Source organism: Diadema setosum, chromosome 2 (genome assembly GCF_964275005.1).
Source record: "Diadema setosum chromosome 2, eeDiaSeto1, whole genome shotgun sequence".
In the NCBI taxonomy this organism is placed as follows: Eukaryota; Metazoa; Echinodermata; class Echinoidea; order Diadematoida; family Diadematidae; genus Diadema; species Diadema setosum.
The window spans coordinates 36,569,242-36,597,208 of NC_092686.1; the positions used below are offsets into that span (position 1 = coordinate 36,569,242).

Here is a 27,967-nt window from a genome sequence, read left to right on the forward strand (position 1 = left end):
GGTATAACAGCTTTCATGAGGATTTGTGCCTCACCTAACTGGATGCTTCAGCATTTCATTGGTCAGACCGTCCTGTGCCAGTTTTTCTGTATACCACTCAGCAGCTGGAAGAAAGGAATACATCAAGGGTAGCACAATCAGTTCCAAATCACCATTTACCACTTTAGACGTTAGGATGATTACAGGTACTGTAAATGTGAATAATATCTTGTAGGATTTAGGATTAGTAAAACAAGGCTTTTCCCTTCTCTTTCACAGAGATGCTGTTCCTGAAGACAATATGAAAAATTAGATACACGCTGTATAACAGATAAATAAAGCAAAAAGACAAACATACATGTACATTGTTTGTAGTCTTTGATGTACAACCGTAGCAATCTTTTCCTGAAAAGTTGTGGGAGGTGTGTGTATATGTGTGTAGGGGGGGGGGGGGGAACTGGAATTGACTGTGGTTGAAGATAGTGATAAAAATGATAATGATGAGATCTCCTTTGGTATTAAAGCAACATATCAGATGCATGTCACCTTGATTTGGGGATATTTGCCCAGTAATGCACATCCTTCTTTCTAGCAGTGATGGGAAATGTCGACAGCATTGAAGAAGAAATGCAAAATGTGCAAAGAATGTGTCCAAATCCCACTACAAAACTAATCCAAAACTTTTCCTGATAGCAGATACAGGCCATTCCAACAAAATTACCAAATAATTGCATAATTTTGGACATATTTGATGGATATTATTGGATTGGGGATGGAAGACGGAAGAGACAGCAAAACAGAAGTGATACCTCTAAAGGGAGTAATTGATTGAGACCATAAACACCAGAACCAAGACGAGGACACATCATGAAGATGTGACAGACAGGGCATGAAATGGTACGGTATGATGAGCTCACCTTCATGGAGGGGGTACTTCACGCTGTAACCCGGCAGTGGCAGGATGACATCAAAGATGGTGAACTGACCAATGTTCTCCTCTGTGACATACTCCACTACCGGCACTTCACTATCTTCATCTAGATTGGAGAGAGAGATAGATAGATATACAGACAGATAGACAGACGAGACAGACAGACAGACAGACAGACAAATAAAGACACACAGGGAGATGGAGATACAGATGGTCAGGAAAAGAGAAAAAGAGAAAGCGCAAGAAAGGGAATTGTAGTGGGTTAGTTACAGCACACAAAAAATAATTCTAAGCAATACATGAATAACTTCATACATGAATGCATGCTCTATCACATATTACAGCATGGTTGTTTAATAGCAGTCACACATGTATATAATGAACATTTGACATTTTGTAGATATGAGGTCTTGTTGCCCCGGCGACGGGTTTATGTTTTGTGGTGCATTTTGCAGAATAGAGGACTTCACATTATGAATAACTGTGTGAAGTATTTCACTGTAAATGTGAATGCATCTACTGAAGACAGTCTCACCTTCTATACTGGCCTTGGAGGCAAGGTCGCCGACCACCGGAGACATGCCATACTGCTTCAACCTTCGGGAGGTGATCTGGTTCCAGATGTAACTCTGGTAGCTGTGTACATAGATCAGCCTGGTGTTGCGAGGAATCTTTTGACAGAGAAATATGCATGCATTGTTTGATTCTTTGCAAGTCTTTTCAAGAACAGGATCCACAAAAAAAAAAAAGAAGAAGAAGTAAATGCACACACACATACACACACACAAAATTAGCTACAACTGGTGAGTATTTTGACAGCCTGTTTGCTGCCATCTAGTGTTAGAAGTGAGAAAGGGGATAGTTTGCTTAATCCCTGCTCTATGAACAAGCATTGCAGTCCTCCCACCCAAAACCACTTACACTCCTTCCTTGTAACTGTAAACTGGCATACACTTCAGTAAGACTCTAATATTCCATCACTTTCTTCTTATTATTATTATTTCTTTTCTTTTTTTTTTTACATCTGACTTCTATTCAATTTCTGACATTCTGTCAATACAAATCTACTTCTATTTGAAAGATAACTTGAGTATGGCATGGATGTGCACTTTCAAATCTTTTGGAAAGTAAGATATTTGGAAAAGATATACAAAGAAACTGAGAAGCACAACAAAAAATGGGAAGACATGTCAGATAATTGAAAAGTAGTCATAATCTTTCTGTCATTACTCCAAATTTGTTCATATTTTCTCCATCTTCTAGATTATTTCCCTAATTTTGGTCAAACCAGATCTAGTTAATTGGTCAACTCTTATCATATCAATCATTAATAAAAGGCATATATGAAAGACAAACAGCAAAAAACAAAGAATATGAGATCTCAAATTGGCAACAGAATCATTTGATGAGAAAGGGAGAAGAGGATGACCGGAGTATAAACTTGGGAGATGTGCTTATGAATATGAAACAGATATACTGGAAGAGTAAAACTGGGATGTGGTGTAAAGCAAAGTGTTACCAGTAAATAGCACAATAGAGTATCAAAGTGTAATATCATAGCCATTCATCGCCATGGAAACTGGTTCAAAACAACCTCACTAAGTCTAAATATCTGTTAACATTATTGCTGCTAACCATGTTTACCCTGGCTCCAATTCAAGCTAGAACAAAAGACTGTGACATCATCACTTTGGTACTCTTATATTATTGCTTTAAGGTGGCCTCGCACTATGCGTTTTTTTCTTGGACTGCTTGCGGTTTCGAGAAGTCGCATGTGGTTCTCGACCGCATGCGACTTCTCGCGACTTGGAGGCGTCCGCAAGCCTTGCGACCTCCTTGCGGCTGCTGTCAAATTTTGAACATGTTCAAAACCTTGCGATTGTCTGCGGTTGCCACTGCGAACCCTTGCGACCGGCTGAAATTTCGCAAGCCTTGCGGTCGTTGCGCTCGCACTATGCGACTCGATGATTGCGATCTGGCAACTGCAACAGATCGCAAGCACTGCGATAAAAAAAACCGCATAGTGTGAGGCCACCTTAATGCATTTAAAGGTACATGGTCCCGGTGGTTTAGTCAAATGCATACACAGGCACACGGCGCAATTTTCCTATAGAGACCTACGCTATCGACTCCTCCTTAGCGCTTACGCTGTGGCCCACTTCCCCGAGTCCGAAGAAGTCCGATCCACTGTAGCCAGCGGTCCGATCACAGTTCGGCTCATGATTCGGCTGAGGGGACGACAGCTTTAAGGCCCCCTCACACCTAAGCGAATTGCCTGAAATATGACTTGCGATGGCTGGCGAAAGGCATTTTTGGAAAAATCGTTTTCAATGGTAATTGATAGTAAATCATATTTACCCTTCGTGTTTGGGTTCGTACACCTTCTGAACTAACAGTTGCAATTATTCAAATTCGCACGGGATTTTTGAACATGTTTAAAATTTCCCGACGAATTGAAAAATCGTCTGTCATTTGCATATCTTATTTAGTCTGCGGTAATCGTTCGTTTATCGTTCGTGTGCTATCGTAACGCATAGTCCCTCATCGCGCTTTTGCCAAGGTGGACCGATCTCGAAAGAACCCTAAACGAAGCAACACGATGACTAAATATGACTTACGCATAGAAACGAAGATACTATGACAAACATATTTTCGCTTGCCATCTTCTATGCGAAAGGAAACTAAGACTGACTTTTACTAAATTTGAAAGGCGATGCATACAAGAAGGCAAGTCTAAGAGATACTATGACAAACTATGGATTGCGAAGTGATACGAATACGAGCGAATGACCTGACGAAAAAATTGGCGAATGCTGAGCTGCTCTCTGTGACCAGCCACTCACCACGCTACTCATATATAAACATTCGACCCGAAAGTTTCAAAGTTTCTTCAGAAAAATGGAAGATGAAGACCGCCTCAGAGTCCAGTATTACTCGCAATGGCTCAGAATGAAGTTATACATCAGCAGCTGAACCTACACCAGTTCATCAGAGGCCGCTTCAGATGGAGACGAGGCTTCAAACAACGTCGTATCTGGAGAAGGACGTGGCTGAACCCTGCCAGAAGAAGGGCTTTGGAATCTGCGACCAGCTGTTGGTTGAGCTCCGAAGAGAAGACCCTTCGACTGTCAAGAAATTTCTCTGCATGCCTCCTGAACTCTACGATGAAATCCTGGAGAGGGTCAGAGGAAGAATCAGGAGGCAGTACACTTGGTACAGGGAGCCGCTGGAAGAAGGTCTCAAGTTGGCAGCTACTCTCTGTCATCTTGTGTCTGGCACCAAGTACTCCGACATGCAGTATGGGTGGACGGTGCCTGAAAACACCCTATGGCCAGGGAAGTGTGTCAGGCCATATGTGACGAGTATGCAGATGAAGTCATGACAGCCCCTTCAACCCCTGATGGATGGAAACAACTTGCTGGTGGATTCTTCAAGCGGTGGAATTTTCCCCACTGTGTGGCAGCTATTGATGGCAAGCATGTGGTCATCAGAAAGCCTCCTCTGTCCGGCTCGCTATGCTGCAACTACAAGGGCTTTTTTAGTATAATCCTGTTGGCTATCATAGTGGACAGTGACTACAAATTTATCTGGTGCGATGTTGGTGGTAGGTACGATACAATAGGGGAAAGGGGGTAGATCGAGTCAATTTAGGGGTACGTCAAATTTGTTACCATCTCACCTCCATTGTTACTGTTTCAATATTTATTTTTTTTTTTGCTAAAATGACAGCAATTGGGGCAATTCATCTCAGTTTTTGCTTGATACCCTTTTTCTTCTTCAAAAACGTGCTTTAAGAATAATTAATAATATTGGATATTTATTTCACACAAATGATCTTTTGTGTAGAAGCAAAAATCTGAAATTGATTGATTTGTTTCATTATAATGTTGGTATTTTTATGTATAAATTTTCAATTGATGAGCTTCCTGACATTTTTGCACATGTTCATAAGAAATAACTCTCTTCATATCTACCCAACTCGTCATCGTGATGACTATAACCTTCCACGTACTCGCACAATTTTTGCGAAAAAAAACATTAATGTTTACAGTGCCAAAAATACTGGAATCTTCCGGCTGATTTTACTGTTTATCTTTTTCGTCCTTTAAATGTAAATGTTGCATAGATGATTTCTCTGGCCGCACTGAGATCTGGACGGACCTGGTCGCTTTTATACTCCCCAAGGAGCGCACACACACGTACGAGAACGCCTGATCTATTCTTTCGTCTTCGTTTCCAATCGCACGCCATATCAAACCATTGCTCATTGTTCGTTCGTCTTATCGGGTCATATCAACCCTTCGCTTGCCTTCGGCCGCAATTTACTCAAAGAAGTGAACCGAAAATCGTTATCCTTCGCATGTCATATTTATCCTTCGCTTACCGTTCGTTGATCATATTTGACTTTAGTTTATAATCGGATGATTTGAAGGCAACTTTATTTGAAATCGCTGAATTCGCGCGCATTTCGTACGTTTTTCTCATTCGTCCCCCTTCGTCCCCCTACATTCGCTCAGGTGTGAGGGGGCTTTTTAGCAAACTTCTTTTGTGATGTCATAATAAGAAACACACATGCACGCTCCCTGGCATTACTACAGACTGCGTGATACACAGAGAATACAACAAAGGAAACGTTACTTAGCAACACCTACGAGCTTTACTCTTGATGACAGCTCAACTTCGGCAATCTTCCTATCAACGCTAATGGTGATTGGCAGTATTATCAACAGCCCCCTCTACACTACTGGGACTATGCACCTTTAATAGATCCTTCCAGTTTAAGGCTAGAATGATACACAGGCACCATCAAACAAGCAAGGTACAGACTTGGTGAGAGTCCATACACTGCATCGCAAGGATGACACCAGTACTCACCGAAGAGAAGGCAGCCAGGTAGTCGTTCTTGGACTTGAGTAGCCCTCTGAGCAGCTGCTGCTCCACCGATCTCCTCCGATGGTTAGGGAGCATCGCTAGGGTGGCTTGGGCATCTCTCGTCTCCATCCAGTGGCGTCTCCACCCCTCATCCTCCTGATCTACAAACAATCGAGAATGGACAATCACATGTTATTTGATTTTAAAACTTCTGAGGAACAAACATCTCAAAATTCCCTCTTTCAGTGTCCAACATGCCCCCTTCATGTAATATATATTTGTCCTGACCGTACCTGTCTTTTTCAACCTTTCTCTGACTTCAGATTTGAAGTTCATGTTATCCTAAATCTCCTGTCTCCCTCCTCAAAAAAAAAAAAAAAAAAATGTAGAAAATTTGGGGAAAAAAATCTGTGTTAGGACAACTATTCTTATGCCACCAGCATATTCATTCAAATCTTTAGAATACACTGTACATGCTGCTTGGCAAGCTATACAATTTTTCAGCATCACTGACTTCACCACCATTGTCATTATTAAATAAGATTATAATACTGTGCCAACAGCGCCATGACAGCACAAACTGGAATTTCGATACGCCTTCATAATCATCATCATCATCATTGTCATTGTTGTTACTTCATACCGCACCACCAGTATTAATACTGCAACTTTCATTGCAAATCTTGATTTTGATCATAATTAAAATCATCATCACCACGACCAATACCATCACTTTCCTCAGTATCTTCAATACATACAATATATCATCATCAACAGAATCACCAGATACTCCGATGCAAAATCTTGAGTCCTGCTTGGTGTCATGACTGTCATCATCACACTCATCATCATCTTCTTCATCATTACATCACCGTTACCGTCATCATCATCCTCATCACAGCAAGACCACCAGATTTCTAAATCCATTATAACTATCTTCTGTTGAATTAACTATCGGTACCAAATTAATTACCAAATTAATTACTAAATTAATTGGCCAGGGAGATATTGTTATAAATACTTCAAAAGACGTTACTGTGACAATCACAACATTTGACAGCATTGCTGCTTTTATGATTTCAAGTAACACAAGACTCTAGTGCTCCATGGTACAAAAGCCTGCTTTATCCTGACTCGGGAAATATGGCATTAGACCTGCTTGCCTGATGAATGTTCCATGCTTTGCGAGTGCTCTGCAGGTATAACTTTAACCAAAGCAAAAATAACAGAATCCTTTTTATTTTATTGCACATCACGCATGGCTACAGGAGCTATTTTCTATTTCTTTTTTAAAAAAATGTTGGAGGCAAAATTGCTATTGATAACATCATTGGTAGGGATCTGAAGTTTGCTTGTTTCCCAAATGGGCATCTTCTACTCCCCCAATCAGGAACAAGTGCATAATGGAGTAGCTTGTCAATTCAGTGACTCAGACTCTTTAAAATGCACCTGACTTACCTTCTTCTCTGGGCTTAAGGATCAGATCAACAGCCGTCTGCCACTGACTCAACAAGAGTGCCCTGGGATGGTGATGTTGATATGTGGGGGAGGGGAGGGATGTGGGGGGGGGGGGGGAAGGGGGGGGGGGGAGAGGGGGAGGGAGAAGAGAGAGGAGGGGGAAAGGAGGGGGATACACAGAAAATATTGATGATCGATGATACAACAAGCAGGCACTGAGTACATATGATTGTGATGAAATATGGATAATGATTATTTCCGTGCAATATCAACTGAGTGATGTCATAACGAGAGGCACTTTTAACAATGTGGGTCTCTATGATTTAAATTTTATAGTGGCAATGACTACTTCTTTATCAAAATAGGCATTGATTCTCAATTTACTTCTAGCCTGTTTTAAGCATTAGGAATTGAAAGTTTAAAGAGTGAGGAAACTGCATGTTGTATATTCTTTGAGGAAAAAAAATGCACAAGTTGTAAGATTACGAATTTGTATGCAACATATGAACTTCAAAGACTAGATTAAATAATTGTCACATGTATGTTGATGAGAATTAAAAAATTCACAAACATATGTGACCCGCTACAACAAAATGGTCCTAAAGTCGTGCATGGTCGAAGCTGTGAAAATCGAGTTTGAAGTCAGAGCATGACAATTGGTCAAAACTTACGATTTTCTGAATTTGACATGTTATTAGAGTCTGGCATGTCTTCTATCATCTGTCGAAATTTTGAAGCGAAATGATGAAAGGAAAGACCAAAAAATAGCGTTTTTTTCTGGGCCATGTTTTTTGGCGTTTCAACGAAGCAGAAACTGGTTCGAACGTTTGGATTGAGTGCCACAGATAGGCTCCGCCCCTAACAACGACCAGAGTGATCTCATTGGTCAGTTTGCTGCTTGCTGCTAACCGAAGCGTGAAGCTCGCACACTCCCCAGTCGACTGGTTCGTGGTGGCGGGGTGCGCTATGCCCAGTTGCTTCTCCTGGCATCCTGGTCACTGATTGGTCGGTGAGGAGACCGCCGACGCTGTGTTTGAATGAGCATTTCGGGGGTTGCTAGGGCTTACCTTCTATTGTCCGGAGGTGAATAGTGACTTGCGTGTCCCTTGATCGTGATTGCATCGCAAGGAGAACTTTTAGGGCGCTTTTCTCGAAACAGTGATTTCCCAGACGTCTCGTCATGCTCTTTTTTAAACATCGATATCTCCGCAGCCGGTTATTTTTATAAGATGTGATATATATCAATTTAAAGCAGAAAGATTAGGAAATTGTGTCATGCAATTTTCAAATAATCGACCTCACCCGACTTTAGGATCATTTTGTTGTAGCGGGTCACATATATATATACACACACATCCACATAAAAGGGATGAAACTTTGCAAACTAGAATTTTCAAATTTTAGTCTCCTGCTCTCCCCCCCCCCCCCCCCCCCCCGAGGAAAAAAAGGCTCACCACAAAAGATTGAAAGTTTGAAATGTTAGACATAAAGGAACTTCACAGATTGCAAGAGCAATTCAATCTAAATCACTGGGCCCTGTTTCATAAAACTTAATATCAGTGACTAGTTGTTATAGTTGTTACAAGCTACTGAAATCCTTGCATCTGATTGGCTGAGAGTGAAATTTGTCACAGAAATGTGGCAGTTGTCACTGATAACAAGTTTTATGAAACAGGGCCGTGACTGGTCCTCTAATCCCAGCCCAAACTGATAATCAACTCCCAAAGAAGTTCAATTTCAAGTACCAATGAAAATTGTTGGTATATAAATAATATGTACTTGACTGTAAAGGGAAACGCAGCACTCTGACAAATACTCACATGGGGAAAGCATTCTCCACATGAGGTATCACGAACCTATTTCCACGCAAGTGCGTGTGAGTCACAAGGACTATTTGACAACACACGTGTTCAGAGAGTACATGTATATGACCAAAAAAAAAAAAAAAGAGAGAGCTTAATAACTAGCTTTGTCTTATGGGACTGGCATTATTATCTACTGGGAAGTTGCCAAAAAAGCAAAAAAGAAAAAGAGGGAGGCACACTGAGGCAATTGAACAACTTTGTTAGAGTAGAGCATCACAGCTTATTTGGCTTGATACTCAACGCAGTTTCGCATGCAATTTACATCAAACTACAAAATCATAAACTTCACCATGTTTGCATGTCATGTGTTCATGCAGCATGCTAGGCACCTCTTTGGAGGTAACAGAAATCACTTGTGTATGTGTCAAGATAGCTGCAGGGTGTGTCCAATACTCCAAGACAGTTCAAATTTACTACCAGTACCGCAATAATCATGGTACTCAAAAGACCATGTACATTGTAGACCGGTATACACCTTCCCAATGTTAGCCCAAATCCCACTTGTCTATATTTTAATCTGCAGAAATGGTGGAACACTTAGGAGTGATCCCCCTTGGCCCAAAGTGACAGGTGTATAAAGTTTAATGGATAAAAACAAATCCATAGGTGCTTAGGGTCAAAGCCTATAATCAGTGTCAAGCAGGTCATTGAACAATTAATCTCACTTTCTCAATGTCCAAAGACTGCACTTTACCTGATCTGTAAAATAATGAGCACTGGTGTTTACTTCCTTTTTCCACCACTCCACCCTCTCCCATTTCTCCATATTGTTCAAGCACCTGTACTGCATGTGAAGCATCAAACCACTCTTGCAGTTCTTTGCAAACTACAAAGTCTGGCTCCCTCTATTGACAACTATTAGATGTAGTCTCAAAACGAATCATTATACCAAGTTTGATTTGGCATGTCGTTTTCCTCAGCCATCACGACAGCAATACTTCAGAATTAGACTTGTGCCAAAACAAAATCAATGGAAATATGTGGTTGTGTTTGGATGATTATCACTAATCCTGGCACCAATTTTCATGAAACAATCTCAAAATTACATTTTTTAAAATGCTTCTAAACATGTCATAGTTTCAACTCTGACTCTGTCCCTATACCAAAATGTCATGACCCCAAATCCAATCAGCTCAATGTTGAACAGACATACGAGAAAGTACGACAGGAGCAATCGTAGCAGGAGTAAATGCCGTATCACTGATGGATGATTCAACAAATTTTATTAAGCAAAAATCACAACTCATACAATGATAAAATCAGTAATCTCTCACTCACAAGCTCTATCTCTCTCTATTTCACTGTCAATTTGTCTGTCTGGCTATCTGTCTGTCTGTCTCTCTCTCTCTCATAATGCTACTTGCTAGTGTGAAGATAAATTTATAAAATGAGAATGAAGAAAAAACTTTGTACATGTACATTGGTGAAAAAACACAAGTAAGTCAAAAAGAAACCACCCCTCTCACCCTAAAAAAAAAGTCCAGCATTAATGTTGTGCCAAAAATGTAATCAAGCAACCTGACTTAGCACAATTTGATAATTTCTCAAAGACTTAGTAAGGCTTAACATGTAATGATGATACCTGAACAAACTCAAACAGCAAGGCAGGCAAGCCCTACTCAAGGAGAGCCCTTCTCCCCAGCTGGTCTTGTTTTCAGCCACAAAATTTCATCTTTTGTCTGTTAACATTTTGGGATCTAATTGGTATTAATGGTTCATATCAATAGAGTAACAGGTCCTCAAATAAGCAGTAATAGTGTCCCACAAAATCTCTCTGGCAAGTATTCTTTTCAGCCACAACATGTCATCTTTTGTCTGTTAAACTTTTAGGATCTAATTGGTATTAATGGTTCATATCAATAGACTAACAAGTCCTCTACTAAGCAATAACAGTGTTCCATTAATCCCCTCCAGCAGGTCTTCTTTCCAGCCACAAAATTTAAAATAGTGTCTGCTAAAATTTTGGGATGTAATTGGTATTAATGGTTTATATTAATATGCTAACAAGTCATCCAATAAGTAATTATATTGCTCCATGAATTTCCTTTTGCTTTCTCTCTATCAGTGCTCCTGCAATAACCCAGTTATCAAAAGACTGAGTTTTTGTTTGTTATGTTTTAAGTTCCGTTTTGTTCTTCCCTGGTAACCAGTATAGTCATGGTTTTAAATCCTAAGATTTGATATATATCAGAAGTAGAAGTTCCCCTCCACAGCTACAGGATACAGTCTTCACCTATCAAGCAGTCCTCTGCCGATGCTTTGGGAAAAGGATAAAATGAGACGGCCACTACTTCTGGCATGCCCGGACCTTGAGGTGGGAAGTGACTCAAGAGCAACTCATGCAACCAGTCACAATCTGTTCCCCCCGGCTTCTTGTCAGGTCTATACCAATAAACGAGCTGTGTTGATGGTTCCTTGAGAGAGGGAGAGATCTGCCATGTTCACATTCGTAGCACCCTATCTCCTCTCCATCAGCCCTTTGATACAAACTTTTAATATGAGATTCCACAAAGAGAGTCAATTACGTTGGGGGGGGGGGGGGTGTTGAAGAGGGTATCATCATCATCGCCATCAACACCATCATCATCATCATCACCACCATCATCATCAACATCATCATCAACATCATCATCACCATCATCATCATTCATCATCACCACCATCATCAATAATCATCACCATCATCACCATCATCACCATCATTCATCATCATCCTCATCATCATCATCACCATCATCACCATCATCATCATTACGCTAACCACTGAAACACACACAACACAGCCATTCAGGCATAAGGGCAATTACCCACTGGCTAAATACTGTCTGGTTAGTGATAAGGTTAGAGTAAAGTTAGGGTTAGGGTTAGGGTTTGGGTTAGGGTTTGGATTAGGTTCAGGATTAGGATGAGGGTTAGGGTCAGGGGAAGGGTTTGGGGTAATTGCCCAGGGGGTAATTGCCCTAGACCTCCATTCAGTTAGTATTATTCCCATTCATTTTAGTTTTTTTTTTTTCTCTCTCTATTCTTCTGAAAACTGTTATCTTAGTCTCATCTCAAATGTGATCAGAACTGTGCCAAAAACAACAACATAATGACTATTTGTGTAATTCACAGATGGTGAATTCCTTCTTAACACTCCACCTCAAAATAAAATGATCTGCTAGCTTTTTCTGGTCAAGGACGAGGGATTTCTCTGGCAGATGATAGCTTTCACTCTACACCCAAGGTTTACGAAATGAATACGACTCGCTTGTTAGCTGGGGATTTCTGTGTGCCACAAACGTACAAATGAATGTATTATCAAGACTATGCTCTTTCCTGAAAAAAAAAATTTTTGAATTTCATCAGTGATAATATGGAGGGTTAAAAAGTCAATTCAGTTGCAGCTAGGCACTGAAAGAGAGGGTGCATATTATAACTTTTTTTTTTTAGTGTGTGCCTAGCTGTGAATTAGTCAGAACTAACACGTAGTCAAAATGTTGACATTTGTTTTAACAATGGAGAAAACAGAGACAATGGAGTGATATGTGATACTTGTTTCACTTTGTTGTGCGAAGACAACAGAGGCTCCAAGTGAAGAAAGGGCATGCAATAAAGCATAAACGAGATCCCTACGCAAACCAGATGACGTCCATGAAACAGACTCTGAGCAGGAACACAGCATGACAGAGCACAACATCAAATCAGCCGAAATCAGTCATGACAGCAATTCAAACCATTCTCTTTTTTTCCCCCTTTTTCTTTTTTTTTTAAAAACATGCATGCTTACAAGTTCTTTCTGTCATCGATTGTTCTCGTTGTGTGTGTATGCCTGTCTGCATATGACTGTGTGTGTGTGTGTGTGTGTACATGTACACTTGTATGCAAACAGCTATGCATGTGAAGATAAGTCCCTGTGCACACCATGTGCTTTCTTGGGTATACATATCTGAGCATGTCCTACCTACAATGTATTTCTTCCACCTTATTCATCCCCCTCCCCCACCAAACACATATCCTTGTCTCAAGCCCAGGGTATTTAAGGTGAATCACGCAGTGAATCACATATTGCCCAGGCAAGCCAGGAGAGCCCCCAACAGAGGGAGGCATCTGTTCCCTAGCAACAGCCTATGTTCGAGTGACCCTCATTCAGCCTGGTAAGATCTTATGACGTATAAACCTACGTAGTAGGGTTAAAACTTTGTGTATTCGCCATTGTTTTAAATGCATCCCCCGAGTTATGGCTGGTTCAATATGAACAAATATGAAATAAAGAAAGGAACGCTTGACATTTACACCAGGAGGTCTTATTTTCATAACAGTGAGGGTTAGTCAGTTTGCCCTGCCAAGCCTCTAAAATTCAAACATACAATCTGATACACTGCTTAACTTTTCATGAGCCCTACAGTAGTGACACAATGGGGAATAGACGGCTTAGATAATCTCTATGCACTAGCAACTAGTTTCTAGACATCTATGACAATCACCTAAGACAATATTTTGGCAACTATGCCAGTCATGAACAAAGCACTGTCAACATTAATCATATGTTTGAAATCACAACCTTTTGGTTACCTGATGCCACAAAAATCTATCCTGAACGAGATATGAAACTCGTCAGACTGACGAGTTAGGTGATACGCTTGGGGTTATCAGATGTCGGTCATCTGTGATCGACAAAGAAAAGAATGTGATATAGACACCTTGAAGTTATAATTGAGTTTGCATGCAAAACCGTTTCCCTAACCTCTCGGCCACGGGACATCCACGGAAATGGTAAGGCAAAAAAGAAATGTATAGATATTACAGGGAGAAAAGTCAATGCCCACTCAACCAACGTGGCCGCGTGAACATGTATTGCATTGCTAGACGGAAATGCGGCCTTGTAACTACTGATGTCGCTATGCCATTTCTGGCAACTTGGGAAAAATACGTGCCGTAAACATAAAACCTATAATCGGCTGGTTTTGATACCTTGCCTTTAATCACAATTTTCAGTGTGATGACGTCATCAAAGTACAAAACAATGATGTGGTCTTGAAAGACAATTGTTCAAAGTACAACACCTTCGTCGTCGTCATTACATATTATGATCAGTTTGACAAAGTCAGCCTGCAAAATTTTGCAGCAGTCGAAGCAATATGGTCTCCAACACAAAAAAGAGGGATATGTTGTGTGTGTGTGTCTGTGTGTGTGTATAGGTGCGTTTATATACGAATGTGATTTCTACATGGACGATATATGTAATACAAAATTGAAGAAAAAAAAAGTAAAATAGCTAAGTAATTTGTTTCGTGATCTTGTGGGGTTCGAACCCGCACGTGTGCAACCTCACGTCTCTGAGACGTCGCCTTTAACCACTCGGCCATACGTCTCGACGAGAAAAAAAAGAGGAACGTAAACTTATGTATGTGAAAGATGAATCAGGAATCGTTTTGTCCACATTTCATTCTCATTTTCAGTTTTAAACTGCAAAATTGTCAAACTAATGAGGAGATTTCAAAGAATAACATGCATGATTACTGCAGCTTATTGTCTCAGTTACCACACACTTAAGTTACAGAGGAAATGGAGCAAAATCATCTGAGATAAAGGTGCTTAAACGTTGTCAAGTTAATGCACATAAAAAAAAAAATCACCTCCCATAGAGATAACACGTAAACTTGTCTGATTTTGAGTCTTTACCTTTAATAACAATTTGAAGTATGATGGTAAGTCTTCTTGAACCAAGAGTGTGGAACGCAAGCTTCTACGTGAAAGATGAATCATGACGATCACCCGTGACCGACACATCTTCAAAGGGATCAGTTATTAGAAGTGGAAGCCCTCGTGCCAAGCATATTGTCTCAGCAATTCCAAAGCAATGATACCCTTACATTTATGCATACCATAATTTCCCTCTGAAATCAATGGTAGGTATATTCATGTACAATTGCTTGCCTTGTCCATAAACTTTGCTTTACAAACTTTCAGTGAAACGTGTCATAACATAATTCTGTAACTCCATTAGCAGGGATTGACTTCATAAAGAAAGATAACTAAGGGGGATTTTAGCCTGATGCTCTGTTCTTCACTGCTCAGATACCAACAACACTCATTACCTACGGCTACGTATAGAGAAACAGCCATGACGAAAATAAGTTATTCCTTTTCTTTGGCAGATAGACACACAACCCCTTTAAACCACACTATAATTGACATGGAGGGACATGAAAAAGTTCATTACTACTACTGAACAGTGATGCCTTCTACTCATGTGGCACAAGATACCTCTATAGCAACATAAAACCTGTCTACAACTCCGTTATTGCGTCAAACAATAACATCCTGGAATTTCAAAGAGATGAGCGAGACGCCATACACCTGGCCTAGAGTTAATTCATTCAGTTGCCATTCCTGCTCCAGTTGAGTTATGCAAATTATTTTCCGACCTGTCTTGTGACAATATAACAGGAACAAACGTGGAGAAAAGGAAAGGGAAAAGGAAAGGTGGCAAGCGGGGCACTGTACCAAGGGCAATTTAAACAATACGTATGATAAATGAAGCAAATCCAACCTAGAGCCTCCGACAAAAAAAAAAGAGGAACTTGAGCGACTGTGTGTCGTGGGGTAGTATAATTGATAAGATAATACGATAAATGACATCGATCGGAATAAAGCTGAACTGCCAAAAGAAACACAAAGAAAGAGAGAGAAAAAAATGATAGCGTCCTGCGGGTCTCGAACATCTCGTCCTAAGGTAGTGCATAATGACCATGCAGCGCGCTAAGTGACTATAAAGCCACACGGCTGTACCGAAGATTGGATGTGAAATTTATCTTTAATCTTTTTTTATATATATATATATATATATATATATATATATATATATATATATATATATATATATATATTTATCTTAAATATTTATACCATATACAACATGAAAAAGTTCATTACTACTACTAAACAGTGATGCTTTCCATTCATGTGGCACAAGATACCTCTATAACAACATATAACCTGTCTACAACTTCGTTATTGGGTCAAACAATAACAACCTGGAATTTCAAAGAGATGAGCGAGACGCCATACACCTGGACTAGAGTTAATCAATTCAGCTCCCATTCCTGCAAGTTATTTAAACATACATGTTCCTACCTATCCTGTTACAGTATAACAATAACCAATGAAGAGAAAAGGAAAGAGCAAACGAAAGGTGGCAAGCGGGACACTGTAACAGGGGGCAATTTACAACATTAAGTGTGACAAAATTAATGAAGCAAACCCAATCTCCAAACTCCAATACAAAACAAGGGGAATAGAGCAGCCGTGTTCACGGGTTACGTACACTTGATAAAGTAATACGATAAATGACATCGGAGTAAAGCTGAACTGCCGAAAAAAAAAAGAGAAAAAAAGAAAGAACGGATAAAAGTCCTGCGGGAGTCGAACCTCTCGCCTTCCGGTATGGCGTTATGAACAACCAGCGCGCTAACCGATTATGCCACATGGCTGTCCTGAAGATCGAGTGCGAAACTTAAATCTAAATACTATCGTGACAGTGTTGACTTGTGATGGCGCTATTCAACTTCCCACAAGTGGCAGCGTGGATTCGATCAATATACAGTTGCAAAGAAAAATTGGGAATCGTTCCGTACAGATTGCATTCTCATTTTCAGTTTTAAATTGCAAAATTGTCAACCTGATGAGGAGATTTGAAAACATAAAATGCATGATTACTAAAGCTTGTTGTCTCAGCTACAACATATTTATGTTTCAGAGGAAATGGAGTAAAATCAGATGAGGTAAAGGTGCTTAAACGTTGTCAAGTCAATGCATGGTTTAAAAAAGAATCACCTCCCATAGACATAACACGTAAACTTGTCTGATTTTGAGTCTTTACCTATAATCACAATTTCTAGTATGATGACGTCATCATATTTCAAAACCATCACATGGCCTTGAAAGGCAAATGTTCAAAGTGCAACATATCTGAATTTGGGGTAATATTGAGCTTAAACAACAGAGATACGAGCAAATGAATGTCAGAAACAGTACCTCAAAAAAATCAATTTCACTTTTTTGATTTAAAATGACGATATGATGACGTCATCGCGTATTCCTGGCAATACTGATACTTGGAATGTTACTTACAATTCATATACTTTTGTAATATGCAATAGAAATATAGGGTCAACGGACGATTTAAAGAGCTATGGCGAAATAAACAAAGACATGTTTTTTCACTATATTTGCAGAAAGACGCGCACGCGGAATTTCAACTTTGACGCCAGTGCATTCCTTTGTTATAGGTCGTAATCGATTGGAAATCAATGGATATTATTACTCAAAGTATCAGGAATCCAAATCAGTCAAAAAAATTGCATTTTCATGTTGCTTACGGGCTCTGCGCGCGAAATTGCGCGGACGGACGCGCACGCGAGAAAATGTTTGAAACGCTTAAAATTGTCTGAAACTTCGAGATTTCCCATTGGGAAGTCGTTTTGAGCCTTTTAAAATTTTGACGCGCGCTTACGCGCGCGTAATGATGACCTGTGTAACTAGCGTTAAAAAGTAAGATAGAGCGTGACCTGAACTTCATGTCCACCGAAAATGATACAGAAATGACATCTAGTTATAAAGTTATGATCGATCATGTGACAAGGTCCGAAAATCACAAAATGGCGCCTAGATGACGTCATAGATATGTAACTGTCATGAAAACCTTATTGTGGCTAGATTTTGTCATGAGACATGTTGACTGAAAATGTCATGTTATTTCGTAATGTCATTCTTGAGATATTGACGACACAAAATTGTCCAGAAAGAAAGAAGAATAAAAAAAAATAAAGAGAGATTTTGACAATCACAATAGGTGATACGCTGATAGCGTATCACCTAATTATCTGTCTACATAGGACTAGTTCATTTTGTTTTGATTTTGCACAAATTCTGTTTAGTTTATGTATGGACTGCATTTCTGTTTGTGAGTCTTTCTGCTGGCAAAAAAGAAAAAGAGGCGCTGTTTGTAAACATAAATGTGCTATATTTCACTCAACATCTGTGTGCATGATATTGAGGCATCAAAATGAATAGGAATATGAACAGGACTAGGACTATTCTAGTTACACAACATCCCTCATCCATTGCAAAGATTTTTATGTACATGTACACATGAAAAATCTCAGAACTAAGAGAGAATTTACTGGAATACTTCAGTGACACAGTGAGTAGAGGGCACTAATCTGAGATAATTTACTCTGTCTAAAAAAACAAAAACAAAAACAAACAAACAAACAAGTGATAATGTTAATTCTTGAAGGAGTGAATAACAAAAAAGAGTGAGTTTAGAGTGAAATTGGAGTGAATTTGGAGTAAAATTTTTTATTGTTACAAAATTCTGGAGTGACTCCAAAATAAGTGAAAAACCATAATTTCACTCAAAATTCACTACGATTCACTCTAAATTCACCCTTTTCTGAAATTTATTCCTTCATGAGTGAATGCTGTCACTTTTTTTTTTAAAGAGAGTATAGGAAGAAAGCCTTCACCCCTCTCTGCTAGGTGAGGCATTTGCTCGACCCAAATTCTGTTAAAAGCTACTGTGGCAAATGAGGGCCATCTGAAAAACCAAGTTTTTGTGGTAATTCAGATGATAATGGGACAGGAACTGTACAGGGACCTGTCAACTATATAGAAGACAATGGATGTTGTTTGTGAAGAGTTTGAAAAGTTGGGGGATACCACTGCAAAGATCATGTGGGAAGAGAAAACCTAGGACGCGGCCAACAAAAACAGTCAAACGCCTTGGCCCACTGATAGCCATCTATTCAAACACACACAATGTTGAGTGACGAGCAGTGGTGCATGAATGCAATCAAAAGTCCACAAAGAGGATGGATACGGTAGCACATTGTGCACAGCTATAACAGTGTGCATGCAAATCTTGAGAAGTAACCGGGGGAAAACTGTCATTCACATGGTAATTCATCTGATCAGACACTAAAGACTATAGCACAAGTACAGATTGATGTAAATCATTTGGCAGATGAGAAAAAAAATACTGGACAGACAGATACATAGATGGATACATAAATGTTGCCAGAGATTTTTTATTTATTTATTTATTTATTTATTTTTTTTTTTTGGGGGGGGGGGGGGGAATGACAAAGAGAAAAAAAAAATCCACCTCTTCAGGTACAACTCAACCTATCCCCCTCCCCCCCCCCCAAAAAAAAAAACAACAACAAAAACAACAAAAACAACAAAAAAACCTACATGACAAAAGCAACAGAAAATTGACATATAAGATGTTTGAGTTCAAGTAAAATGGGGAGATTCTCAATTGGAAAATGATGATTGACAATAAGTCACCAAGACTGACTGTCCTTGAACAACAAACATAAATGACTGAATCTGAAGCAAACATGTAGGTACACTACTTCTGAGGAAAAGGGTCTTGGAAGTTACAGGATTGTGTGAAGCAAAAGGGCGATGAAAAACTCTATGGCAACCTACAAACTGTATGCACTATTTATGATTACATTTTGTAAAGAAGCAAAGCTACTCTTCATTGTTGATTTATTTTTTAACGGTTATCTTTTTTAAAAGATTTATTATGGATACTTGTATGCTGTACCAAAATTATGGAATAATCTCCCTTTGTTTGTAAGGCAAGCAGCTACAATTGATGGGTTAAAGCAGGGCTCGACACTAACGGTGGCCCGGTGGCCCGGGGCCACCAAAATTGAAAGTCGGGCCACCAAATTTCCAAAAGGGCAAATTTGGTGGCCCGCCTAGGGCCACCAAAATGTTTTGAAAAGTACGTCAATTAATTCGTAACTTTTTGCGCCGGAAATTAGCAGTTATATTTGTTTAAAGGATGGATGAAAAGGACTGAATGAGTGCCTGAGAGTGAGTGTTGCGAGTTTGTTGAGGTTTATGAGTAGATGTATGTCCAACTTCCAATTCTTACTATGACTGGATAAAACTTAGATATTTGACTCATTAAAAAAAAAAAAGCAGGACTTTTAATGTTTTTTTTTATTGCTTTTTTTTCGGGGCCACCAAATTTTTCTCTCGGGCCACCAAAAATTTGAAATTGAGGATTTTGGTGGCCCCATCGGGCCACCAAACAAAAAAGTTAGTGTCGAGCCCTGGTTAAAGTCAGGTTAAAGAGTCATCTTTTGAACAATGCATACTATGTTTGAATTATGTATGTTGTGATTATTACTTTCTAATGCGCAGTAGAGTAATCTATATTATTATAGTTACTGTAGCTGCGCGATTTATGTCCTTCATTATTATTATTATTACTTTTACATACTCCATGTGGTGAGGAAAACAGAGAGTAACAACATGCCAGAAATGGAAAGAATGAGTCTACCAATGCTGTCAAAAAGCATGATTATACTGAATTCTATGCCTTTAAATTCAAAATCTAGACAGAGGAAAAGACAACTTTTGAGAAAAAAAAAATAACACAAATCAGATGTGTAGATCTAACTCCTCATACAGAGACAGCACAATTCAAACACATTATTTCTAAAGGCGCCGGGGGGGGGGGGGGGGGGGGGAGTGGAGAGAAGCAGTAGAAATCTAATGAAGATGAGAACATTGAGAATGATGACAATTCCTGTTCAGTTTTCAAATATAGTGTCATCACACCAGAGTGTTATATAAACACAGTTCATGGAAATCTGTGCTTCTTCAGTGCTATGTCTGTTGTTTTTTTGTGTGCTGATTTACTGTGTACACATCCAAATATGTGTCAAGTTGGCCTGTGCCCAGTTGAATAAAAGTTGAGATCAAGCATAAGTCAGAAAATCAAACATAAATTTCTGAATACTCAATTCTGATTGGCTGATACCTGACTTATGTTTGCTTACCCGTACCCAGTTGAATAAAAGTTGAGATCAAGCATAAGTCAGAAAATCAAACATAAGTTTCTGAATACTCAATTCTGATTGGCTGATACCTGACTTATGTTTGATTACCTGTACCCAGTTGAATAAAAGTTGAGATCAAGCATAAGTCAGAAAATCAAACATAAGTTTCTGAATACTCAATTCTGATTGGCTGATACCTGACTTATGTTTGATTTTATGACTTATGTTTGATTGCAACTTTTTATGTAACAGGGCCCTGGCTATTTGTTTGGAAAGATAACTGATATGTCCAAGTCGTTTACTATATGAATAGGTAAAAACTGTGAATTTTAAAGAGAGGAAAACATTACTGTTACATACTTTCTCTCTTTTTTTTCCCATAATTGCAAAGAGAGAATAAATTTGATCTGATTTGATTTTGTTTTCTAAGTCTGTCCACTGCAAACAATGTAAGTCATACATACTGTCGTTTGATTCACTGTTTAAAGAAAAAGAAGTAAAAAATTAAATCAGGCAAAATCTACACAGCATGAATAATTATGCATTTATATTTGTGTTGTAATCTTAAAACAGGAACTGAGCGATAACGTCATTCATGGTTGATTTTCATCTGATTAAAAAAAATGAAATGCAGGAGACTGCAATTATAACTCAATGAGTTCTAAAAAAATATGCCTTGTACCTTAAGACAAACGTTTGTTGCATCATGTCAATCAAACTCTGAAAGAGTTATAAGAAAAAATATCTCTTGCAGACAGCAAAAGTACAAGCAACGTCCTTGACATTACCTCCTGGCTAAGATGTTACTGTTGAAGTGAACTTCTGTACCAGTGTACATCTAGACCTCTAGACCAGACCCGGAAAGAGTTAACTTCAATTCTTGTAGTTTCTAGTGACTGAGAGCATAAGATCTCTTTGTTCTTGCACTTCATTTGTTCTAATAAGTTATTGTATTTGATTTTCCTACCTTAAGTACAGTGCATAGTTTATGTTCATTACACAACAGCGCCATGAGCATCATTTCTGACAGACTTCAGAGCTTTATAAGAGGCCACTATCTCATTATTATTATTCTTTGTTGTATTGATTCACAAGACTGAGATTACTAAAATCTCCATTTATTGTAATTCATCAGTGAGTACTAGCTCTGTGTACATTTTAAATACTTGAGCTCAGTTGTTTCAAGGCTTACATAAAACATGCTTTAATTGGATTTCTGTTCTGTGACATGGTATTATAACCACATTGTTGATTCCCTAGTAAGTTTCAAGCTACAAGTTTGCTCTTAAGTGTTTTGAGGCATGCTTTGATGAGATAGGTTTCATAGTTCTTGTCATATTTCTTCACGATATAAAAATTAACATGCCAAACCAAGGGTTGTGAACTATCCGAGACTGCACAAAATGGTTGCCATGTACACGTGAATGCATGCAGCTTGCATCGTTTCTCAAAGACAGCTCAATGGCAGAGTGCAGCACAGAAATGTGTATAAAAAGAAGGAAGAAATGTGTATAAAAAGAAAGAAACTTGTTGCATTCTCCCATCATTTCGGAAGGATGTTATGTCAGCCTTCTGACAAAGTATTCCAACTTTTGTCATCATCAACAGTTGGTGGCGTACTCTTCACCCCTTGTGCCTTCTAAATATACATTCCTCTTTAGTGCAACTGTTGTCTGCAGGAAATACCACACTCTAATTAGCTGACAGGTGCCTATCTTGTCTCTTTTTCTTAATTTCTCTTTCTTAATTTGTCCTTTCCTATGTCTCCTTCTGGCTATCAAGGTGAAAAGTCAGTAAATCTGGAACACTTTCCGCGTAATACTTCTGAGGCAAATGAAATGTTTATTCATGTTAGTCGTTAAAGGCATAATTTACCATTTGCAGATGAAACAAAAACCCAGCATTATTGTTTTGAATACTTCTAAAACGTGAGTTAGGGATAGAAACAACCACTGTAAAAATTTGAATCCGTTAATCAATGTTAAGCATTGTTAAATACACCAAATGTGAATAATAAATATAATAAGAATACTTCCAGACTAAACTGTCTACAGTTATGGTTTACTGCGAAAAATACTAATATATCCATATATCTTAGGCCTTATGGCGAAAAATTTATATGGTAGGATGTTTTGTGATACAACAGACCTACACATATGCATCAAATGTGATATCTTGAACATTTTTAAAGTCACTGCTCCCAAAGGTAAACTGGACCTTTAACTACCCACGAACCTGTTTCATAAAGAGTTGCTATTGATCTTACGCCCAATCTATTGAACATAATTCGGTGAATCAAGCGTAAGTTCAATATTGAGGATAAGTACTGTTTCATAAAAACACATGCTTGATTTCAAGAAAAATTAAGTGTAACTTGCAGTAGATTGAGCGTTACTTGTGATCAATCGCAAAGTTGTTTATGAAACACAATTTGTGATTGATTGCAACTTACGCGCACTCTTTATGGAACAGGCCCATGTTTGGTGATTGGTAAAAACAAGTCACCTCGACTATGGCCAAACCTCACCACGAAGACACAGAAAATATGATGTTTGCAAACTTTACCTGCCGACAAGGTACGTTGCGATCAGCGAGTTGCCAAAACGCTGCATGCCGAAGTAGTTGATGAAGCCGGAGTCCCTCAGAGCAGACATGGCGGTGTCTATCTGCTCTTGGCTTGCCTTTACCATTCTGACATGGAAAGAAGTTGACACAACACAGAACAAAATAAAACAATGAGAAAAAGATGTTTTGTATGAAAGAACAGGCATATTCCTGCATGGACACATGTAAATCAGTTGCAAGCAACATTCTATACCATGCTTTATATGTATACTTTGCCATTATATCAAGCATTTAAAACCTAGCGCCGATCATAAAATTATACACACATATCTATACAGTGAGATGAATTTTAAACACGATTTGCAATTAAATTGGAGCACTGTAAACACACAAACAAAAACATTCTCAAGTGTCATGTGTGCCACATTTGCATAACCTTGAAGAATAAAGCCTCAAATTCTATGTTAACCATCAAAATATGCACTAGGACCCCTATATACATGTTGTTGTTGTTTTCAAAATTAGACCTATACACTGGCCCAATGATGCTTCCATTCAAAACGAAATATCTTGTAAGATATCGAGATGTATTGCCATTCATGATAAACAGTAGTAGTGTGACATCTTGGTTAATCTTGTGTGAGATTATTACTGCAGCTTTACATAGTACACCTTATATCTCAAGGTGCACATTTCAAATGATGACACCATTGCAGTACAACAAAGTGCTCCAGAGCACACAGCATATAATGTAGGAGTTGCTGCATGAAGGGAAACCAGGGGGGGGGGGGGGGTGATGTACAGAGCCATCTTTAAAAAAAAAAAACCCAAAAAACATGGAGTGGTAGAAATCTGGCTGTTATCAGATGACATGGAACATGAAATACAAAGAATTGTCATCAAAGGGCAGGAAACATTTCCAGACTATTCCCTTCTACAGGCTCTTTTGATTCTCAAATTTGATTACCGGGGGATGAACATGCATGGCAATCATGGCACACAAATCAGTTAGGAATCAAGGCTCTAATATTATGATGCAGACTATGAATAACCCAGGGCCATTTCTGTTAAAGACATTTTCTGGCACACACAATGAAAAAGCGAAAGAAAAGAAAAATGTTGGGGAGAACTAGGAGCAAGACTTGTCAAGTCTAAACTCCTGATTGAAGTCGACAGCTAGGAAGGAACTCGCTGCCAGTGAGACTTCCTGTCTTACTCTCAACTAGAGAGGGCTCCCTTTGCAACCCCTCCCCCCCCCCCCCCTGTATTATGTTAACCCATCCCCCATCCATTTTATCCCTCTTGCATTAGTCCGTTTCTGATAAGCCACTTTGAATTCAACAAATTTTGTCTAAAAGACAGAATACGTGCTTTGGAGCACACTATTCACAACAATCGAAAGAAGATGCCACAAAAGCAGTTAGCGTGGTTGACTTTATTCCTTCAAACAAACTTGCTGTCTTGCAGGTATCTCAACCTATACAGATCTGTCCAATATTTATGTCATTTTAACAGTGAACCTCAAAATCAAATCACATGGTTAATACACATTAAAAAGGACATGCTCAACTTTGATCCATGATGAACCCACTCCTTTCTCCCCCCCCCCCACTCTTGTTTAAACAATCTTTCTCTTTCTCTTGTTCAAACAATCTCTATGATGAGACTGAAAAACTCCCTTTAAAATCCTTAGGAGACTATCATCAATATGATACACAGTGAGATAAAGATAGATGAATAGAGATACATTGGAGAGGAAATGATACATTTGTATGTGTTGTGTATTTTATGTTTATATATAATTGTATAGACAGACAAATGGATGGATGGACAGATAAATAGATAGAGAATGATTTTTAAACCTTCTTGTGAGAAGATGATTCATGAATGGTAATAATATGTTACTGCCTTCACACTCTTCAACTTTGTTACAATTCTTAAAGTCATTGTTAACCCAATGAGATAAGACTGATTTTGTTACAACACATATTTCCCATAAACACTTGCAGTATACTCGGGACTCATCCTCAACGGGTTAATTAATCTTGATTTTGAATTGCTCGTTTGATTGTCCCAAAACTTCACTGACGCACATGACTAAAATTTCTGCATTCACTAAATGCCTATAAGGGGGAAATCTCCTTTAAGACCTCTAAAACCACAATGGATGGAAAACTAAAAAAGCTGAACTTTGTTAAAATTCTTTAAAAACTTTAAGTCACTTTACTCTTGAATGGCTTGTTTGGTCTTACCCAAACTTCACTAATGTGTTCCACTGGTATTTCTGCATTCACTAAATTGACATATGAGGTAAATTCCCCTTTAAAGGTAGGGAATCCCATTTGAATGCCTTAAATGAAGAGTTGTATAAATACAGTGGTATGTTGAAGAGAGTATCATTTTAGAAACTCCCATAAAGTATTGAAAGTGGAAGGTAACATTTAGTACATTTTTATTGACCGTTAGATTTTGAATTGAATTTTTCCGGGGCTCACCGTAAATTCCAGTACATTACTAGGCTACCCTTGTAGACCCATGCACTGCATGTGTGTCTATCATGTATATTTTGTGAAGAAAGTTCATCCAAACTTACAAACATTTCTATATACATTCTTTCCACACACTCTATATGTTATTACATCAGCTCCTATACTTTTAGATTTGTGTTTATAGATAAAAGATACAGAAGACTGCAACAAAAAGGCTTAAGTGTGGCTGACACACAGAACTACTGAGTAGTTGAGGTTTTTGCATTATTCAAATTGTAGATAAATGTTGACTTCCAAATTTCTCAGCATTGGCCTAAACAAGTCCCCTGAGATTCATATTTAATGTTTTGCTGCATTTTGGGAGGTCTGTAAAAGGTATCCCCTACCTTTAAGACTTCTAAAAACACATCAGGAAACAAATCTCAAAAACAAAGTTTGTTTTACACTTCATGCTTGGAAGCAAAACGTAACATCCTCCCCGCATTGTTTATTTTTTCTCTATCATCTAGTCCTACCCAGTGATTCAGAGGCTAAAACAACAGAACTGATCATAAATAAGCCCGCTTATCCACTCCCGGTATAGGGATCTGAACTTTCTCACAAACATTCCCTCCGGCACCAAACCCTGGGTTAAGAAGTCTGCATAAACCAAGGCTTGGGAGGCTTTAAGCCCACAAAGTCCAGGAAGGTGTGATTAATTCAACATCATAGACACCTCTTTTATGGAAGTCTGTTGTATTACAAGTTGGGTTAAGGTAGCGGAAGCCGAAGGTTTTTTGTTTTGTTTTGTTTTGTTTTTTTTTTGTAAGAGAAGATAATACCAATGTGTTTTCCTTTTGTAAGTACATGTAGGATCATACAAGGCCTAGTCACTTACACATCACATATACGACACCAAGACACCAAAACATCACTCTCAAGACTTGAAAATCTTCAAAATCATTCAAATCTACATGTCGATGTGTCCCACTTTTTTCTGAATAATTTTGCTCTCTCCTTTTCCATACTGCTCTTTCACTGATGAGTTAAATATGAAAGAAATTTCTAAGCGATTTCGGTCATTAAACTCTCATAATCTATTTCATAATTATTTTGATACCAGTACAAATAATTAGAATGTTGTTGATGATGGTGGTGATGATGATAATGATGATGATGATAATAATAAAAATGATAATAATAATAATCATAATCATGATAATAATAATAATAATGAAAAAAAAATCAATGATTGTTACAAGTACTACTACTATGAATCCGCCTGACTTTAAATTCGGAAAAAAAAAACAGCAATGCAATTATTTGCCTTTAAACTAAAATTATCAACATTTTGAAACAGTCATATAATCACAGAAGTAAAAAATCAATATGAGATTCTACATAGTTAGAGAAATGATATAAATTTACTCAAATGGAAAGAAACCATGATTAATGCTACCTTAGAACAGGTGGTATGATTACACCAATGTCAAGTTCAGGACACTCTGGAAATCTGAACTGCCTCAAATTAACAATGACGTGTTTGACAAGTGGTCCGGCAATTAGTACCGATGACAGATCTAACTGGCACAGATTTTCTACCTGTTTGACAATCCACACTGATGATTAAAGGGATGGTATAGTTTAGGTTGTGATAGAGATTCGGCTTTTCAATTTTTGCAAGATGATTAGAAGCCAATTATGAAATATTAAGGAGCATGCAATTATAATATTAAGGAGCATACAAGAGGTATTCAAAGTTTATTTGATGAAAATCGGTTTGGAAATGGCTGAGATATCCAAAAACGAAGTAAAACAAAGTGATCCTAATATAAAAAGGTAGGTCGCAACTTTCATTAGGATTGCTTTGTTTTAGATATCCAGCCAATCAAAAACTCATTTTCATCTAATAAACTTTGAATTCCTCTTAGCATTGTATGTTCTTTCATATTTCAGGAGAGGTTTCTCACTATCTCAGAA

General features: G+C 38.5%; 1 protein-coding gene across 1 annotated transcript in view; it reads right to left on the bottom strand.

Annotated features, from left to right (window-relative positions):
- LOC140246287 (pseudouridylate synthase 7 homolog) overlaps positions 1–27,967 on the bottom strand; it is a 138,146-nt gene that overhangs the window by 12,285 nt on the left and 97,894 nt on the right. The window contains exons 9-14 of the mRNA XM_072325754.1: positions 23,520–23,645; positions 7,241–7,302; positions 5,786–5,943; positions 1,446–1,581; positions 897–1,016; positions 35–104 (exon numbers count right to left, since the gene is read on the bottom strand). Of these exons, the coding sequence (XP_072181855.1) occupies positions 35–104; positions 897–1,016; positions 1,446–1,581; positions 5,786–5,943; positions 7,241–7,302; positions 23,520–23,645 (672 nt within the window). The remainder of the gene's footprint in view (positions 1–34; positions 105–896; positions 1,017–1,445; positions 1,582–5,785; positions 5,944–7,240; positions 7,303–23,519; positions 23,646–27,967) is intronic.